The 20,449-nt window shown below is 34.7% G+C and overlaps 1 protein-coding gene across 1 annotated transcript in view; it reads right to left on the bottom strand.

Moving 5' to 3' along the window:
* Positions 1 to 20,449, bottom strand: part of MALRD1 (MAM and LDL receptor class A domain containing 1) — a 512,511-nt gene that overhangs the window by 317,881 nt on the left and 174,181 nt on the right. The window contains exons 22-23 of the mRNA XM_065919555.1: positions 8,242 to 8,398; positions 5,009 to 5,119 (exon numbers count right to left, since the gene is read on the bottom strand). Coding sequence (XP_065775627.1) covers positions 5,009 to 5,119; positions 8,242 to 8,398 — 268 coding nt within the window. The remainder of the gene's footprint in view (positions 1 to 5,008; positions 5,120 to 8,241; positions 8,399 to 20,449) is intronic.

Below are 20,449 nucleotides of genomic sequence, written 5' to 3'. Positions count from 1 at the left end.
GTGATGAACAAAATTCTCAAGTGTGTCACTGTTGGTCAGTGAGATATCACTTCTATAGATTTTGATGGAAATGATGGAAAATAGGAGCAACAGTACTCACTAAAGTTTTCTAAGTGAAACTAATTCAGACAGTTTCTATTAAATTTGTCTGCAAGCTAAATATGCATTTGTGTGTTAACAGGAAATAGTCATATATTTTAAAGCAAATTTAGGACAATTAGAGATGAGTTAATAAGAAATACCTATTTATTGTCATCAAACTCTCAAACATCTTTTTACCAAATCTAAACAACTATTTTTCTTGAAAGAAGTAAGTAATTTTTCCTTAAGATATGATATACTTCCATACTATATGAAAAACCTAAGTGTTTTCCTTTTAAGATAATAACTTAAAATTCACATCTTTTACATTATAAAAATATACATTTTTATGTACAATAAATTCATGTATCAAAGTTACATAAAAGGAAAAAATTATTTTTTTTCATAGCAGTTGTACTGGAAAAGAAAAATAAATTTTTAAGATATATTAAGAGATTGGCTGTGATTAAGAAGAGGTGAAATTAGAATTTTTTTTTCCTACAATATTATTTAATACCCAGACCACATGCGAATTTTTTCATTTGTTCCCCAAATACATTTTATATAATATTTTGTACAACTGGGGTTTTGTGTGTCTCCTTTAGTCTCTTTTAATTAGAACACTGCTCTCCCCAGCACTCTCTACCCTTCATCACATACACACATTTTCCTTTCTATGGCACTGAACTTTTAAACAAACTTCTATCTAGTCAAAGCTATGCTTTTTCCAGTGGTCATGTATGGATGTGAAAGTTGGGCTATAAAGAAAGCTGAGCACTGAAGAATTGATGCTTTTGAACTGTGGTGTTGGAGAAGACTCTTGAGAGTCTCTTGGGCTGCAAAGAGATGCAACCAGTCCATCCTAATGGAAATCAGTCCTGAATGTTCATTGGGAGGACTGATGCTGAAGCTGAAACTCCAATACTTTGGCCAGCTGATGCAAAGAACTGACTTATCTGAAAAGACTCTGATGCTGGAAAAGATTGAGGGTGGGAGGAGAAGGGGATGACAGAGGATGAGATAGTTGGATGGCATCACCAACATGATGGTCATGAGTCTGAGTAGGCTCCGGGAGTTGGTGATGAACAGGGAAGCCTGGCATGCTGCAGTCTTTGCTCTATGGAGTCACGAACAGTTGGATACAACTGAGCGACTGAACTGAACTGAACAGTTTTTGTGTGAGTGTAATTCTTTTTACATATAATATCATCTGCAAACAGATAATTTTACTTTTCTTTCCAAATTGAATGTCTTTTATTTCTTTTTCTTGCCTAATTACTCTGACTAGAGCTTCTAATAGTATTTTGAATAGAAGTGGTGAAAGTCAGCATCCTCGCCTTGATCTAATCTTCAAGGAAAAGTGTTCAGTCTTTCACGATTGAGTGTGATGTGAACTACAGGCTTTCCATATGTTTATTATGTTGAGGCAATTTTCCTTCTATTCTAGTTTGTTGAGTGTTTTGTCATGAAAGGATATCAAATAACTTTCTGCATTGAGTTGATCATGTGGGTTTTTATCCTTCATTTTATTCATGTGGCATATTACATTAATCAAATTTTGTATGTTGAATTATCTTTGCATTCCAGGAATAAATACTGTTTATCATGGTGTAAATTCTTTTAAATGCTGCTGCATTCTGTTTGCTAGTATTTTGTTGATTTTTGCATCAGTGTTCATATGGATTTGGCCTATAATTTTTTCTTGTAATGTCTTTACCTGGCTTTGGTATTAAGGTATGCTGGCCTGAAATAAATTCAAATAAACTAGGAAGTGTTCTTTCCTCTTCAACTTTTAATAAAAGTTTGAGAAGTACTGGTATTGGTTCCTCTTTAAATGTTTGACAGAATTCAAAAATGAAACACTCAGGTCCAGGTTTTCTCTGTTGGCAGATTTTTGATTACTGATTCAATCTCATTACTGGTTATAGGTCTACTTAGATTTTCTATTCCTCTGGGATTTAGTTTTAGTTAGCTTTATGTTTCTGGGAAATTTGTCTACTTAATCTGTGTTGCCCAATTTTTTGGCACACAATTTTTCATAGTATTCTCATAATCCTTTTGATTTCTGTAAAAAATAATGTCCCTACTTTTCTTTTTTTTTTTTTTACTGTTGTAAAGAATTTACTTTTTTTCTTTTTTTTTTTTTTTTAGTTGGAGGCTAATTACTTCACAACATTTCAGTGGGTTTTGTCATACATTGACATGAATCAGCCATAGAGTTACATGTATTCCCCATCCCGATCCACCCTCCCACCTCCCTCTCCACCCGATTCCTCTGGGTCGTCCCAGTGCACCAGGCAGTTGTACTGGAAAAGAAAAATAAATGTTTATGATATATTAAGAGCTTGGCTGTGATTAAGAAGAGGTGAAATTAGAATTAAAAAGAAAACTTTATTATAAGAAAACTAAGCCCAAGACAAATGGATACACAAACTGAAACAGGTATTCAATTACTGGATGTATCTGACCTCTTAAATACATAATGCATTGCTTCTGATTAAGAAATCATATAATTCTAAGAGTACCTCAATATTCATATATTTGTCGTCCTATAGATACAACTTTAGGTACTTTGCCAAAATCCAATGGTCAAATTATCACTTACATGTCAACGCTCCACACAATGTTGGCTAAGATTCCATAGACTTTAATGCTAAATGTCACTAAACATTTTTAAAAGCACAAGTATATTTTTTTCTAGTACAATAAAAGTTGGGGCAATTATTTTATAAAAACATAGGAAGCAATAAAGCATAGCATCTGTATTATGGACTTGCACTTGACCTGCCTGTACTTAAAGCCTATTACTGCCATTGTGTAGTTATATAAAAAAGGCAAGTTACCCAACTTCTAAGTATTTCTGTATTCTAATCTATAAAATGGAGATAATAATAGTAAGTTCCTTATAACATTACAGGAATAAATTTTTTATTCATAGAAGAGTACTTAGCATTTAGTAAGTGCTATACACATGATTAGTTATAAAATTATTATAATTAAAGATTATGATTAAATTGTGGTTCCCAAATATAACTCTGAAAATGACCCAGTGCTGACTCAGTATATAATTTCTACAAATACTATGTACTTCTACTCAAAGGTTAAAGACACTCATGTTTCTGATGCTAAAGAGAATGATACTATAAAAATGGAAGAAGAGTGGACAACACATATGCGCCATCACTATTTCTCCAGTGCATAGTAATGCGCTTTCCTGCACATAGTAGGTTCTTAACATGCTTTTATTGAAGGAATGAGTGAATCACATTAAATATCAAATATTAACAAACCATTAAAATTTCATCTTATGATTCAAACAACATGAGCATATTCCTCTGAAAACTCCAATATATGAAAAATTAAATTTCAGAAAAACTAAATTAATAATTGATTCCTCTGCTTAAATCCCTCTTAATGTTGTTTTGAACAAGATTTTACTATGCAAGTAGAATATTCTACTTGCACAGAATAATTAAGAATCCACTGCCTGAAGTGGAAGTTGATGCCTGGCAGCAGCTGAACCTTCTACATGTTCTTGCTGATGATCCTTCTTGCCTCTGTTAAAAGGTCTTGAAGGTTAAACAGGTAGGATCCTTTAATAATAAATTTCACACATTGCAAGGCCACTATAATGCTGTCCAGTCTTTCTTATTCTCAAGTTGAACTTATTTCTTGTGCATTTCCTAAATTATCTACAAATGATCCTTCAGAAAACTAGGTTCCAGCAAGATGGATTTATTATACCTAACATTCTAAGAAATTGGGGATAATGCTGAATCAATGCCTTTATTTATTTATTTATTTTAAAATGTTACCTCTTCTTTATTTTAAATCTTAATTGAATTTTTTTACAATACTGCTTCTGTTTTATGTTTGGCTTTCTGGTCAGGAGGCATGCAGGATCTTAGCTCCCCTACCAGGGATTGAAACCACACCACCTGCATTAGAAGGCAAAGTCCTAACCATTGAACAGCCAGGGAAGTTACAAGTACCAGCGTCTTTAAAGAGCTATATCTAGCCTGTGCTTCCATCGGAGTTGAAATGGGCTGATCTATCAAATATGGCACATGACTGCTGATATAGTTACTGAATAGTCACAGCTGATTTGACTACGTTTGCTATATAAAGGACTGGAAATGCAATCATTAGCAAAGATAGTATACCATCTATATACATGGTGCAAATTCAAGGAATTCAGACTTGTGCAGTTAAAACTAAGAAACAATGACATAAATGGCTCTGGATTCTCACTTTCCCTTATCCAATCTAAATCTTAATAGTTAAGCATTATTTTCCAATAAATATCTCTTCATGTCAGACAAAACAAAACTCTAAAAGCAAAAAACACACATCCTAGAAGCTCTTTTTTGCCAGATAATCTATAAAAGTCACATTAAATATCTTGTCACATAATTACTTTCGGGTTAAATGTTTTAATCTAGGTATCATTAGTTCTTTTCCTTTACTTTCAGGTCTTACCCTAATATTATTGTATTTTACATGAAGACAAATACAGCATCACACAATTTTGTACTTCCCAAAATATTTTTCAGTCAAGTAAACTTGTTTTCTTTAATAAGGTTCAACAATGCAGTGTACTTTCAAAGGTCTTTTTAATCAGGTTTGAAATAAATGAAGGTAATTACAGTCTCTGAGAATATATTTGCAAAATAGAGAGTGGTGTGTGAGATTGTGGGAGCATGATCGCTGTCACTAAAATTAAATGTTCCTAGAAATATGGTTGTCTCATTGGGAACAAAATTAGGGCAGTCCAGAACTGTAAATTCCTTATGGAAAATGCTATATGGAGTGGTAAGCATTCATATAACATACCAGAATGGGAATGAGAGACCAGAAGACAGGGGTAGAGGAAATAAAGAAAAAAAATGAACAAAACAATTATCATCTTAATACTTGGATTACAAACCTGTATATGGGAATGAACACCTAAAAACAGCTCCACTTTTTTCCACTGTGCACCTTGCTGTCCACTTTGAGCCCACAATTTAGAAGTAACATTGTCTTTCTTGCTGAGTACCTGCAGAGACAAATCAAGTAAGAAGTATTGAAATATTGTGCCTTGACAAATTTTAAACATGTAGAATTTCCCCAGTGTTTCTTTTAATTTTAATGTCAGCATGAATCCCTAAGAGAAAAGCTCAGACATTTTTCATTAGATATCTTTGTTTTCTAGAACAGCACTGAGTCCCCCAGGGTACCTTACTAGCTCTGTGTAATAAAGTTGTGCATGAATATCTGTCAGTCAAGTCTGAAGGTATCTGGGCACCATTTAATTAAGAATTCTTAACTACCTTATCTTTTAAAATCTGACAGCAGGAACAACTGGAAGTCTCAATATTGAATAACATTCATGTAGTCACATGAAAAGCACAGGATTATTTACCGAGACATAGCTTTGAGAATGACCTTGCGTTCAGTGGGGATGGTGAAATTACAATGGAAACCAATTCAACTCCAACAGCACGTATGGGTGATACAAGCAGGCATCTTCTTACCTAAGCCAGTACGAGTTCCCCACCCAATAAACTCTCACCAGTACTACGGGGGGGCTTCCCAGGTGCCACTAGTGGTAAAGAACCCACCTGCCAATGCAAGAGACTTAAGAGACGTGGGTTTGACCCCTGGGTCAGGACGATCCCCTGGAGGAGGGCATGGCAACCCACTCCAGTATTCTTGCCTGGAGAATTTCACGGACAGAGGAGCCTGGTGGACTATGGTCCACAGTGTTGTAAAGAGTTAGACACAACTGAAGCGACTTAGAATGCTCACACGAGTACTACTGGGCCCTCGTTCTAAAGGCAAATTGAGACTCAGCAGATAAATAGTCATGGCTCCTCATTTAGATGACACAAAAGGAACCATCAAGGGAGTAACTGAGAAGAATAGTTTCACATTTTAAAAAAACTGAATGAGATGATGTATTTAATTAATATCACATTACTTTTTAACAATACAAATATGTACAATGGAATTATTATTCATATAAAGGGTGTGGGAAGGTTTTGGTTTTTGAGAGTGAAGGTAATTTTGAATGCTTTCATCATTGGTTTTTAAAGATGTTAAATAGAAATGGTTATTTTTACAAAGTTAGAGTTTTCAGAGTCATATAAAAATTAGTATGCACCTAGCAAAAATATCACTAAATTCTTGGTTCATAAAATTCAAGCTGAATTTTAAATATATTAAAGTCAAGAAAACAGAATTTCTAAAAAATGTAAAAAACCATTTTTGAAGGATACTAAAATGAGTGTATAGGAAATAGGTCTTCTTTGTATGAATACTGCTCTATATACAAATCACTAAAGAAAAATGTGTTCATATAACATAGTACCAACATTTAATGTCCTTTTTTAGCCATGCACAAAAATATGGATCATATGTATTACCACTGTAATTATTTGATAATTAATTCCCTATAAAATTTAAGGCTGTTTTATAATTTTTCATCTACTAATGTAAAATCATATATTGAAAAAAATGAAAGCCTATTTCAGGCAATTAATCTCAACCACAAAATACACCTGGTAAATAATTCTCATTTTTCTGATGGAAATCCTGTAGTCAGTTGTATTGATTGTTTTCTCTAAATCAATTTTTAAAGAATCAGTGTAACACAAAGGTAAATTATAACTTCAATCCACAAGCCTACTTGGATGTTTTCAGGTTATTATATGCACACATACAAACACACAAACAGGTTTACTCTTTAACTGTTTTTGGTGAGAAGTCTCATCTATATTAAATAAAACTATTCTTTCAAAATTGATTTATAAATTTAACATATTTCCAATTAAAAAAGTAACAGCATTTTAAAAATAAGATGTTTATCTAATTTGGGGGGATACAATACTTAATATAGCCAGAAAAATCCTAGAATACTACTAAAATTACATCAAGCTACCTGAAAAGAAATGGATAAGTAGGTGATCTGCAGTGTATTTCTTTCTACTTATTGCAGAAAAGAAAGCAGGTAACCCAAATATCACCTCTTTGCAAATATACTAAATATAGGGCTTCCCTGGTGGCCCAGTGGTTGGGAATCCTTCTGCCAATACAGGGGACATGGGTTCAATCCCTGGTCCAGGAAGATCCCACGTGTCATGGAGCAAGTAAGCCTGTGCAGCACAACCACTCAGCTTGCACTCTAGAGCCTGCAAGCTACAACTCTGAGTCCACAGGCCACAACCACTGAAGCCTGCGATTCCCAGGGCCCGTGCATGCAGCAAGAGAAGCCGCCACAAGGAGAGGCTTGCACACCGCAACGGGAGAAAAGCCGGCGCATGGCCCTGAACATCCAGCGCAGTCAAAAAAAAATAATTTTTTAAAAAGATACTAGAAAGAGATAACAATAGAATGTGAAAAGAATTCTATATTGAATTAAATTTTTACTACAAAAGATCCTATTGGGATAGTGGACAAGAAAAAGAATCTCTGAGTGAAAGATACATTAGCGTTGCCTGTGAGATTCTTGCAAACTTTTGTGAGTCTCAAGCAGTTTAATATATATGTGTGTATATATAAACATATGTATGTATTTTTTTAACCAAGAAACAATTTGAAAGAGACTATTGAAGAATGTAGCACCACTACATCAAAGACAACAAAGAATCCACATCCAAATATCACCCAAGTGTGTATATTTATTTGTTGTGTTATTCACAGAATATTGACTCTGAAACCTATACGACATATTTCAAGGGTAAACAGTATCACTCAGAAGCTGTAGTCTCAGAATAAATTTCATAATCATATATAACATCATAAACTATACCTCAATAAATTAAAAAATAACAAACATGGGGTCAACTGGCTACTTGAGTTTTGAAATAAACTTTAAATTTTTATAAATGGTCTCGACACACTTTTGTATGTCAAATACATTTTTAAAAAAATAGAAGAGAAAATAAAACGACCCAAAAAAGACCATAATCATAAATACGATAGTTAAAAAAATTCTATTAGACATTCAGGTCCAATTCTACTAAATTTTTTCATTCATAATGCTTTGAAACCAGTTGATAATTGTTGGTAATTGTCCATGTCTAATTTATTAGCAGACTATATATTTTAACAACACTAAACTGTATAGTATGGATTTTTATAGAACAAATTTCGAAAATGCCATTGCCTAAGCAGTACCTGGAGAGAACCAACTGTGGCACCATTCATATGAGTCCAGAACACCAGGGTACATTTTGGTCCTGTGCGTGAAATGACAGGAGTAAGGATATCAGCCATGTCACCAAATTTTCCATTGGAACTATCAGCATACAGGTACCAGCCGTCTGCGGTATTTCTGGGGAAAGAAGGATCAAATAAAAACGAAGAAGAAACTCATAAATAGTTTGTCATTGATCATACATTACTGTTCTGTAATTTGTCCTAAGAATATAACATGCTGTTTAGCATAATGACGATTCATAACCTTCAGCATAGACATTCTTCTATTTTAATTTTGAATCTATGTAGCATTGGTACAATGTGCAAAATTTATGGTAAAGCCTGAAATTACCAAATCTAACATGTAATGACTTGATCTTTTGTTTACAACAATACTGCCAACACTCTGACCAGCTTTGTAGAGCTTATTTTTATGTGGGTAAAATGAGACTTTGAAACACTGAAAACATATAAAAGAGGCATAAAAAATGTGACTATAAATAATTAAAGCATGAAAAAGAGAAATGAACTGTCCTGGGGTTCTATTAACTGGTCTAAAGTCTTTCAGGTTCAAATTTATTTTCTCCATTAATTTAGGTTAGTTTTACTTAAACATATTTTAATAAATTGGTAGATAATTTTTAATTGTGTCTTTTCTCTCTGAGTTTCAAACCAGAAAGGGAAACGAATGATGGAAACAAATATTAGTGTAATCTTGCATAGAGTTTATACCCCCATTTTAATTATCAATTCAAAAAAGAGATAAGACACACTATGCAGCACAGAGCTTTTTGAAATATTAAACAAGGAAGTGATTCCTCAAAATTTGGGCACTCTGGCATTCTTTCACTTCTTTGATTAATTAGCTTTCACATCACTTTTTCACCACATGTGAGACTAGTGCCACAGAGTTTAAACTTGCTACTTATTAAAACCATTTGGAAAGCTGCATCACTTTTGGAGGAAAGACGTATGAAACATTAATAGAAAATAGATGGAGAGAAAGGGGGAAGTGTTCATTCAATCACCACACATTTACGAGTCAGTCTTCCGAGTCTTACTTGTCCGGCAGTGGGAATGTGATTGTGGACAAGAGACAGGACGGGGCTGAGCGCTGGCCACAGCATTTACTAGATGGCAATATTAGGCAAGTTATTTAACCTCTCTGAACCTACTGCTTCCTTCATTTATAAAATAGGATAGCTCCATGCTATTAAAGGAGTTAGAAATAAGCGGAACCTCTAACACAGTACCTGGCCCACCTAATATATTTAATAAATTGGAGTTGTGATGTGTGATTATGTTTATGTCACTAGTCGATGCTAATGGAATAGAGTTTAGTGTCCTATGAACTACACAGGGTATGAATTAAGATTATTTTTAAGAGGTAGGATTATTAAATTGTGTGTCAATGACTAAACAGTCCCAGCTTTGTTCCTTGTGTGTGCTTAATATCCAAGGATTCCACAGATGCTGAGAACAAAGATGAATACATGAATTATTCAGTGGTTCAGGATTCACTGAGATTCAGCACCATTTCAGTATTTTTTTCCCCAAAGATTGACAAACTGATTTTAAGCATAATATAGAAATCCAAAGAAATAAAAATAGCCATTTTATCACAAAAGAGAACAAAGTTGAAGAATTTACTTGATCAGATATCAAGATTCATTATAAAGGTAGAATAACCAAGATAGAATTGTATTGCAGTAAAGACAGAAAAATGGACAGAGAAATGGATAAAAAAAGTCTTAAAATTCTATACATATTTGTACATATGATTTATGAAAAGCTTAGTTCTTCAGAGCAGTGAAGGAAAGGACAATCTTTTCAATGTGGATTGAATAAATTAGGTAGTCCTATGGGAAAAAAAGAAACCTTGACCCCTATTTCACAGCATTCAAAAATAATGAATTACAGGTAGAATATACCTGAAATGTGAAAAGTAAAACAATAAAGCTTGTCTAAGATATGTAATAATATCTTCATGATATAGGACTGAGAAAAAATTTTAAATAATATATAAAGATTACTAACTATAAGAAGAAATACTAAAAAGTCGACTGTATTAAAAAGCAGAGACGTCACTTTGCCAACAAAGGCCCGTCTAGTCAAAGCTATGTATGGTTGTGAGAGTTGGACTATAAAGAAAGCTGAGCACCAAAGAATTGATGCTTTTGAACTGTAGTGTTGGAGAAGACTCTTGAGAATCTCTTGGACTGCAAGGAGATCCAACCAGTCCATCCTAAAGGAGATCAGTCCTGGGTGTTCATTGGAAGGACTGATGCTGAAGCTGAAACTCCAATACTCTGGCCACCTGATGCGAAGAACTGATTCACTGGAAAAGACCCTGATGCTGGGAAAGATTGAGGGTGGAAGGAGAAGGGGATGACAGAGGACAAGATGGTTGGATGGCATCACTGACTCAATAGACATGAGTCTGAGTAAACTTCAGGTGTTGGTGATGGACAGGGAGACCTGGCATGCTGCGGTCCATGGGGTTGCAAAGAGTCAGACATGACTGAGTGACTGAACTGAACTGATTATATAACTACATATTCATATACGGAAGAACAGGATGAAATACCATCAAATGGTAATGTTTATATCTTTGGGGCCATGACTATTTCATCTCTTACACAGTGTCTGGTTCACTCTCAACAATACTTGATACTCTTAAAAATTCTTGATAAACAAAAATTACTTTAAAATCAGTATAGCACATGTGGAAACAAAAACACCAAGGGAATACTAGAGATGTAGATCAGATGATATTAGGCAAGAAAATTTTATAATAATATGTTCCAGGCTAGGGGAGAAAAAATACAAAAAGACAGAACAATATGAATAGACTTGGAGACCATGGAAGTATTTGGTGACTAAAAGTCATAATTCTAGTAATGATAAAAGCATCTAATCAATGGTTCTTCAACTGGAGATCCTTGTACTAATTTCATAGCAACTAGACAATGAAAAAATACAAATGCTTCATTTCCCCCAACAAAACAGTTTGAGAAAATTCAATCACAATAACAAAAGTAAATGAATTATTGGAACAATTCTAATTATATTCCCTTAAAGTATCCCCTCACCCGCAAAGAAAAGGAAAAAGGGAGACATTTCAGGAGATCCATTTGAAAATCACAAACAATACACCTGCATTTGTGTTTTAACACTGCCCTATGAACACTAGGCTTCCGCAATGGATCAGCAGTAAAAGAATTTGCCTCCAAGGCAGGAGACATGGGTTCGATCCCTGAGTCAGGAAGGTCCAATGGAGGAGGAAATGGCAACCCCAGTATTCTTGCTGGAAAATCCCATGGGCAGAGCAGTGTGGAGGGCTACAGTCCACAGGGTACAAACAGCTGGACACAGCTGAGCAATGAACATGTAGAAGCACATCGACACAGTACCAATGTAAAAGTATATCATCTGGTTACTAGTTTTATACGCCTTAATTGAGGACATATGATGTATGTATGATGTCTAATGGAAAATGAAGAACCATCCAAGCACGTGCCTGAGATGAAATTATTTGAGCACGTACGTGCAAAGGAAACCAACTCCTCTCCTGGAAAGAGTACAGCAGTAATGATCATATCTACCAGTGCTGTCACTCATAAAATACCAGCATCTCTCTCCCAGCCTTCAAACTGTCTTTTCTCATACAGGGCAGGAAGTATGATGTTTTATAGAAATATACCTTTTCTAATAAAACATAGCATAAACCACAGTAGTAAAGGTTTAAAGAAAGCACAGCTTTACATCCAGGTATCACAAAAGTAAAGATCCAGGCAATGATATAGAAGTCATTAAAAAGTCATTATAAACAGAGATCTGATTTACAGTCATGCTATTTTTTAAAATGTTGCCTAAGCGTCCTAGGCCTCAGTTTCTAGAGCCTCAGAATTACACAGATTAAGTGATTTAAAAATTGACATCTCCCTCTTATTTGAGAATCTCCTGAGTATTCACCTTATTTAAATTAGTAAGGGAAAAAATATACCCTTGCATGGACAGATCAAAATATACAGGTACAGTATAAGGGACATATTCTTCAGACTTATCCTCTGTCTTGAGATATATCTTATGATTATAATACTGTAACAGGCTGTTGTAATGTACCTGATGGTATATGAATGACTGAAAGTTGTCATGAACTTGATTACCTTCATGAGTAGCAGAAAATACAAAATGTTGAACAGTATAATTCTTCTGGGGATTTCTGCAGTATCACCCTCATGTCTGCAATGAACCATCCTTGCCATGTGTAACTGCTCCCCACCCCTCCTACCAACTCCACAATCTGATCCACCACTGCTGGAGTAACCTTCTTAAATAAGACAGAACACTCAGAGGTCTCATATGGGATTTTTAGAATATAAGGGAAAAGGAACATTCTTTCTTGGGTGTCAGGACATGATCCCACCCCCGTCCCTGACCCCCACCCAGGTCTGAAACCAGATGTGTAGGATTCCAAAATTCCACATATGCCCTCTACATTCTGCTGGAACATTGCAAAAGACCAAAACAAGAAAAAAGGTTCTATTTGATCTTATTGGTCTTTTACAATATAGGTTTGATTTTACCATCAGCTTAGAAATCTTAAATATACCTTTACTTACTCAAAGTGAGATCCCTAAACTAAATTGTATGTTCCTGGATTGCAAGTACATAAGAAGCCTTGGTAAAATACACATCAATTCATTACATACACTGTCCTGATCTGCAGACACTGTTTTGTTTCATTTTTTTAATAGTTAGAATTTCTTGGTAAAGGAAGCACTGAATTAATTTGCTTCTGGTGCAAGCTCCTTGATATCATCATTTTCTTGTAAAAAGTCCGTCCACAGAGCGGTCTTTCATAATGAGAAAAAGAGAGTTGGTCGCTCAGTTGTGTCTGACTCTTTGTGACCCCGTGAACTGGAGCCCAGCAGGCTCCTCTCTCCATAGAATTCTCCAGGCAAGAACACTGAAGTGAGTAGCCATTTCCTTCTCCAGAAGATCTTCCCAACCACAAAGCCCAGGTTTCCTGCATTGCAGGTGGATTCTTTACCATTTGAGCCACCAGCCTCTTTCAGGCTGAATTGGTATGCTACTGGGGTCAGAGAACTTTTTTCTATAAAGGCCATACAGTAAATATTTTAGGCTTTGGGGGCCATATGGTCTTTGTTACAACTATTCAACTCTGCAACATGAAGGCATCCATGGATCACTTAAATGAATGATTATAGCCATGTTCCAAAAAACTACACTTATAAAAACAGGCATTAGGCAAAAACTGGCCCACAGACCACAGTTTATTTAGCACCATTCTTTGGAAAAAACTCTCAACTCATCAGGATCTGAGAAATAACTTTCTATACTAACATCCAGCTTCAACTCTCATATATTTCTTCACTCAGCCACCCAGGTTTATACTCATTGTATGTGTTCATGCAATTACTTGAATACATCATGTATTTCCTTCTCTCTGTCTCCCTTATGTTGGTCTTACTTCTGGACAATGTATAACCTCTGTTGCTGTTCAGTCACCCGGTCATGTCCAACTCTTCACGACCCCATGGACCGCAGCATGCCAGGTCTCCCTGTATCTCACCATCTCCCAGAGTTTGCCCAAGTTCATGTCCATTGCATCAGCCATCCAGCCATCTCATTCCCTATGAGATGAGTATAACTTCTATCCTTGGTCTTTCTCCCAAAGATTTACCTTCCACAGCGTCTCTCAAGTATATTCTCATTTCTAAGCCTTCTTAAATCCCTCGGCTCTAAATTCCTTGATTCAAAATCACTCCCTCACCCAAGAATTCCATGTCATTTTATACATAACTTTTTAGATGCATTTATCATATTAGATTTTAGTTCACTGAATATAAAGTCTCACATAAACATATGAAGGCATATATTTTAACTTACCTATTACAGTATCTAGAACACCTTGTAAAATGGCTTAAACTCAACTGGTGCTTAAGAAATATTTCCTAAATATGTTGCTAAATAAAAGCAGTAGATATTTCTTGCTTTTCTATAAAAAAAATTCTTCTTTACAAATACAATTTGTACCTCAATTGTGAAAAAGGGATTTATAATTTGAGCAGTGCTTTTAGATTTCTCTTTCCTAGTCTTATGAAACAAAAAAATGAAAAAACATTTGTTGAAATTTTACGTAACCACCTGGGGTTTTATCAACACAAAATTTAATAACAAAGGTATTAAAGCCAACTGTTTTAATTAGGAGTGTCCATGGTTCTTGTTTCAATATTGTATGACATTCACTGGAGAACAGCTCTTTGTGAGGCAAGAAGAAATATATTTAAAAGATAACAACTGATAAATATAGAGGTCTTACATGGGAACTCCTAAATTTACACAATGCAGCTGTGTTTATCATCTAATTCCAAAATAGGAATTTAGAATGCTTATGTATGTATATTCTTTGTTAAATAGATTTCAGACCACAAAAACACTAGCTTCTACAATGTATAAAATATTGGAATTTTTAGATCAGTCTTTAAATTAGTATGCCTTTAAATTAGGGAGTATTAAATAATAGTTTATTATTTGATACTTGCAACAAGCCTAAGAAAGTAGGATTATTCATTACTATTTCATATATGAGATAACTAAAACAATTTGCCAATGGTTATTCTTTTGCAAAATACTGAAGTCAGGACTAGGGACTTAGATTCATCACCCCATGCTTTATACTCTTTTTAAAATAAGAACACTTGATCTATGCTTAGATAGAACTGACATTTTTACAAAATAACCTTCCTATTCAAGTATGTATTTCCACTTATCCATTTTTCAGTGTTCCTCAGAAGTTATTTTTTAAACTGCATTATAATTAATATACAATAAACTGCTTATATTTTAAATGTTAAGTTTGATGGCTTTTTCTTTTCATTTTTCAGTGGGTTTTGTCATACACTGATATGAATCAGCCATTGAGTTACACGTATTCCCCATCCCGATCCCCCCTCCCACCTCCCTCTCCACCCGATTCCTCTGGGTCTTCCCAGTGCACCAGGCCCGAGCACTTGACTCATGCATCCCACCTGGGCTGGTGGTCCGTTTCACCATAGATAATATACATGCTGTTCTTTCGAAACATCCCACCCTCACCTTCTCCCACAGAGTCCAAAAGTCTGTTCTGTACATCTGTGTCTCTTTTTCTGTTTTGCGTATAGGGTTATCATTACCATCTTTCCAAATTCCATATATATGTGTTAGTATGCTGTAATGTTCTTTATCTTTCTGGCTTACTTCACTCTGTATAATGGGCTCCAGTTTCATCCATCTCATTAGAACTGATTCAAATGAATTCTTTTTAACGGCTGAGTAATATTCCATGGTGTATATGTACCACAGCTTCCTTATCCATTCATCTGCGGATGGGCATCTAGGTTGCTTCCATGTCCTGGCTATTATAAACAGTGCTGCGATGAACATTGGGGTGCACGTGTCTCTTTCAGTTCTGGTTTCCTTGGTGTGTATGCTCAGGAGTGGGATTGCTGGGTCATATGGCAGTTCTATTTCCAGTTTTTTAAGCAATCTCCACACTGTTCTCCATAGTGGCTGTACTAGTTTGCATTCCCACCAACAGTGTAAGGGGGTTCCCTCTTCTCCACACCCTCTCCAGCACTTATTGCTTGTAGACTTTTGGATAGCAGCCATCCTGACTGGCGTGTAATGGTACCTCATTGAGGTTTTGATTTGCATTTCTCTGATAATGAGTGATGCTGAGCATCTTTTCATGTGTCTGTTAGCCATCTGCATGTCTTCTCTGGAGAAACGTCTGTGTAGTTCCTTAATAACCTTTCACATCTGTATAACCACCACACAGGATATAGAACATTTCTTTTACCCCAGAATATCTCCTACTAGTTGTCCTGTAAGTATGGTGTCTGAATTAGCAGCATTAGCCTCACCTGGTAACTTTTAAAAATGCTAATTCTTGGGCCCTATTTCAAACCTACTGAATCAGGAACTCTGGGGTAAGGTTCAGCAATCTGTTCAACAAATTCTTCAGCTTATTCTGGGGCATGTTAAATTTTGAGACCCACTGCTCAAAATTGTTAACAGTTAAAAGTTGCTAAATAAGGATGCTAATCCAAAAGGAATATGCAGAAAAAGAGATATTCAAGCTTCATTATCCTTCCTGAAATGAACATTCTAGGGACAATAACTTTAAGATTAAAGAATTTTTTTAAATAATTGTTACAACAATATCTCATTTTCCATTATATAATGTGTAGGAAAAAGGCCCTATGTTTTAGTAGTAGAAGAGGAAAAGGAGGAAGAGAAGGAGGAGGTGGGGAGAGTAGGGAGAAGAAAGAAGGAAAAGAAGAAGAAGAAAATGGTTAGGAGAAGTAAGATATCCATTTGTAAAATAATGAAGTTGGACCTTTACCTTTGTATCACAAAAAGATTAACTCAAACTAAATCAAAATCCTAAACATAAGGGCTATAAAACTCTCAGAAGAAAGTTTAGAGGAGGACTTCCCTTGGGGGTTTAGTGATGAAAACTTCATGCTCTCAGTGCAGAGGGCACAGGTTCAATCCCTGGTCAGGGAACTAAGATCCCACATGCTGCATGGTACAGCCCAAAGACAGACTAGGGAGAAAGCCTCATGACGTTGAATTTGGCAGCTCTTTGTTGGCTATGATACCAAAAGCACAGTAACCAAAGAAAAACTAGATAAACTGAACTATGCCAAAAGTAAAGCTTGTATGCATCAATGAACACTATCAACAGAATGAAAAGCCAACACAGAATCTGAGAAAGTATTTGCAAATCATACTCTGATAAGAGATTAATATCCAGAATATACAAAGAACTACAACTCAAAAATAAAAAACAAAAACCCCATTCAAAATGAGCAAAGGACATGCATAACTATGCAAATTAGATAAGTACATATAAAGATAGTCAATGTCACTATCATTTGGGAAATACAAATCAAAACCACCATGTGATATCACTTCACACTCACTGGGATGGCTATTATAAACCCCTGCCATAAAAAAATAAATAAATAAATGTTGTCAAGAATATAGAGAAAGAAATGTTTATTATATATGTAAAATTGTATGTTAGATATATTTTGTCATAATAAAAAATTTGAAAGACTTTAATAGGAAGCAAATAAAGACCTTGTTATCTTTCTGGGGAAAAAAATCATTAGCATTATTTGAAACCAATATTTAATATCTTCCAAAACTTGCTTTATTCCTCTTACCATAATTATATAAAGAAAATATTTGTGGTTATTATTCAGTCACTCAGTCACATGGACTTTTTATCTTAAGAATGGTACACATAATATCAAATCTCCTTTAATTTACCCAGTGGATCTTACCAGTATTATCATTTCCTACAGGCTCCATGTCATGAAAAAGATTGAGACCAACTATATTCAAGCTTTCTTTCCTTCTACTGGTCAGTTAACTTATCTTACAAATATAGGAGTTGAAAGTCGAAAAAGAAATGAGAATAAGCAGAAGTATAGCATTCTGTCTCAGAAAAAAAAAAATAATATCTGTAATGGAGAGAAAACAACTGCTTGGATATATTTTCCTTTTGAAAAGCAGTTTGGCTGATTCCATAATCTAAAATCAGCATAAGCCTGCTAGTGTCAAGGAGGTAAAAGAAATGTACAAGCCGTCTCTGTTAACAGGCAATAGGCTTGTCAGATGTAAATGACAATCACAAGTATGCAAATGAGTCATATTTTCCAGTCAGATTCTTATTCATTCAACATTATCAGGGTCTGATAAAAACTAAGATGTTTTATGCTCAAAATTTAAATGATTCCTGTATTTGAATATTTTTCAATATTATTAAAACTATGGTGCCTTGAGATTAAGCACTTCTACATTTTTACCATGTTTTTAAAACACTGTACACTGTACTAAAGATTAAATTAGCAATAAAGCATGAGTGAGGAGCAGCTATGATGAGTAAAACTATCTGTTGTCCTGTGTCGCACACAGAAAGCTGACCCTCAGATCTCTGCGTTTGTAGAGAGCAGATCATTTGGTTCTGGTTCTTAACCTCACAATCACACTGATGAAAGGGGATTCATATTGTACCATGAATCCCCTGTGCTAGGCCACTGGAGTTCAACATCAGTATTTTAAAGCCTTGTATACTTTGCTAAGGATGATCATGAACTATCATTCTTTGACCTTTACATTATTCTACAGCACTGCTCATCAGCAATTGCTGTTACCAGTTAATTATAGTATCACTGGTCTATGGTGGAAAGGGCAATCTAAATTCTGAATATATGAAAGATGTAGAGCATGTTAGAAGTATTTGAAAATGTAAACAAAGACTACCACAGTGTTTTGTGGCTAATCCTCTGTTTTTCTAATAACGTGAATACAGAATGTCACAACTGGAATCTAAACTAAGGCAATGCTAGTAATGAAATGAAAATGGTACAAGCTCTAACAGTTTAACACTGTTAAAAGGGAAATCTTTTTTGAATTGAATGTGAATAGTGAATGGGTCTAGTCCAGGACAACTTTGGAGCAGACTATTCTACTTCATAAAAAGCCTCTTGTGTCCTTTCATTTTAAATCAATCTTTGAAATACGCCAATGCTATTGATTAGAACTACTGGGCTGTCATATGTGTTCCAAAAATTTTGCTGATAAAAATTGAATTACCAAATTTAATATTTAAATTTAAAAATAATTTAATAATAAATATCATTTAATTTTAAAAAATCTATATTTTCTAATTAATTAAGAGCTTTCCCAGAATATTAATTTGAGTTCATGATGTACTACCAACACGATAACTATGTTTCATTAGAAAACTTTGTGTTTAATTTAAAAGAGACTGAAAAGTAATCCCTGGAAGGAAATTTAGATTCCTACTTTAATATCAGAAATTTTAATTTTAAACTTAGTGATTTCTCCAAAGAAATTATAGCTCAAGATATTTTTCTGTCTTTTCTTTTACAAGAAACTGCATACATCTCATGTAAAATATATCCAAAGTTAATAAATGTAATATATCTATGCACATGAGTTAAGAACATATCAGGAAATAATCCATAAAAGCTCCATAATTCTATCTAAAGCAGTTTGGAAAAGAGAACTAATTTTATCATCAAAATTTTATTATTGTCACCAATCTCCTCTGGCTTTGCTTTCAGCTTTTATTTACTTTTTAAGAACTCCTCTATTGGTCCAAATAGTAAATGTTTCAATTGTGTTGTCTTTTCATCATCCCTCTTTTCTCACAGTTACTTAGCATGCGATCAGCACAATGGTTGGTGGTGTAAAATAGTCAAATTGTCAGCACCCTTTTTCTCAAGATACAGTATCATGAAGGCATTAGACAAGTAAACTAATATTAGTGGTATTCTCAGACATATGCTGGAATACAGCTAATACCCAAAGAAGAACTATTTGGATTTGACTGGAGAGAGATCAGAGAGTTTCACAGAATTGACTTTCAACTAAGTTTGAAAGGATGGTTTGGAGATTGTTGAGAGAAAGTACCATGCATGACACAGAGTCCCACATTTGGAGAATAAACAGATTCACTAGAACAGCAGAGAGGGCTAATGATGATGTGGCCAAAATAAGAAGCCTGAGTCAGACAAGAAAAGACTTTAATGATGGATGTGGTAATTAACCTTACTCTGGTGATCATCTTGCAATATGCACATGTAGAGAATTATTACATTGTGTTACTTAAGCTTACGCAATGCTGTATTATCAATTATATCTAGATAAAGTTGGAAACAAACAAACAAAAAATCATAATACCAAGCTAAGGAGATGAAGAATGTCAATTTGGATGTTGGCTAAGTGCCTTAAACTAAAGAACTCAAAACAAAATGAGAGATCTTTTTCTGTTCCCACAGAAAGGTCCTATTGGACTTCTGTCAACCCAGGCTTCTAAGTAAGAAACTAATAATGCTCTTTAGCAGCTCTTCTTTCTTTTTCCTTGCATTTCCAGTTAATCCAATTGTATTGCATTTATATCATACAAGTATTACATCAACTTCTCCAGCCTTTGCTCTCTTTTTTGTCCTTAATTTCACTTCTTACTCATCACTTGAAGCATTTCAACAATGAATTAGCCCTCTAGCACAAAGTGCTACTCCAATCAATTACTATTACCAATAACTTTGGAAAAGCAAATTCAAGTACATCTTTGCCT

This window comes from Muntiacus reevesi, chromosome 2 (genome assembly GCF_963930625.1).
Source record: "Muntiacus reevesi chromosome 2, mMunRee1.1, whole genome shotgun sequence".
Lineage (NCBI taxonomy): Eukaryota > Metazoa > Chordata > Mammalia > Artiodactyla > Cervidae > Muntiacus > Muntiacus reevesi.
The sequence above is the reverse complement of the archived record's forward strand: the minus strand, read 5'-3'. Positions and strand labels throughout refer to the sequence as shown.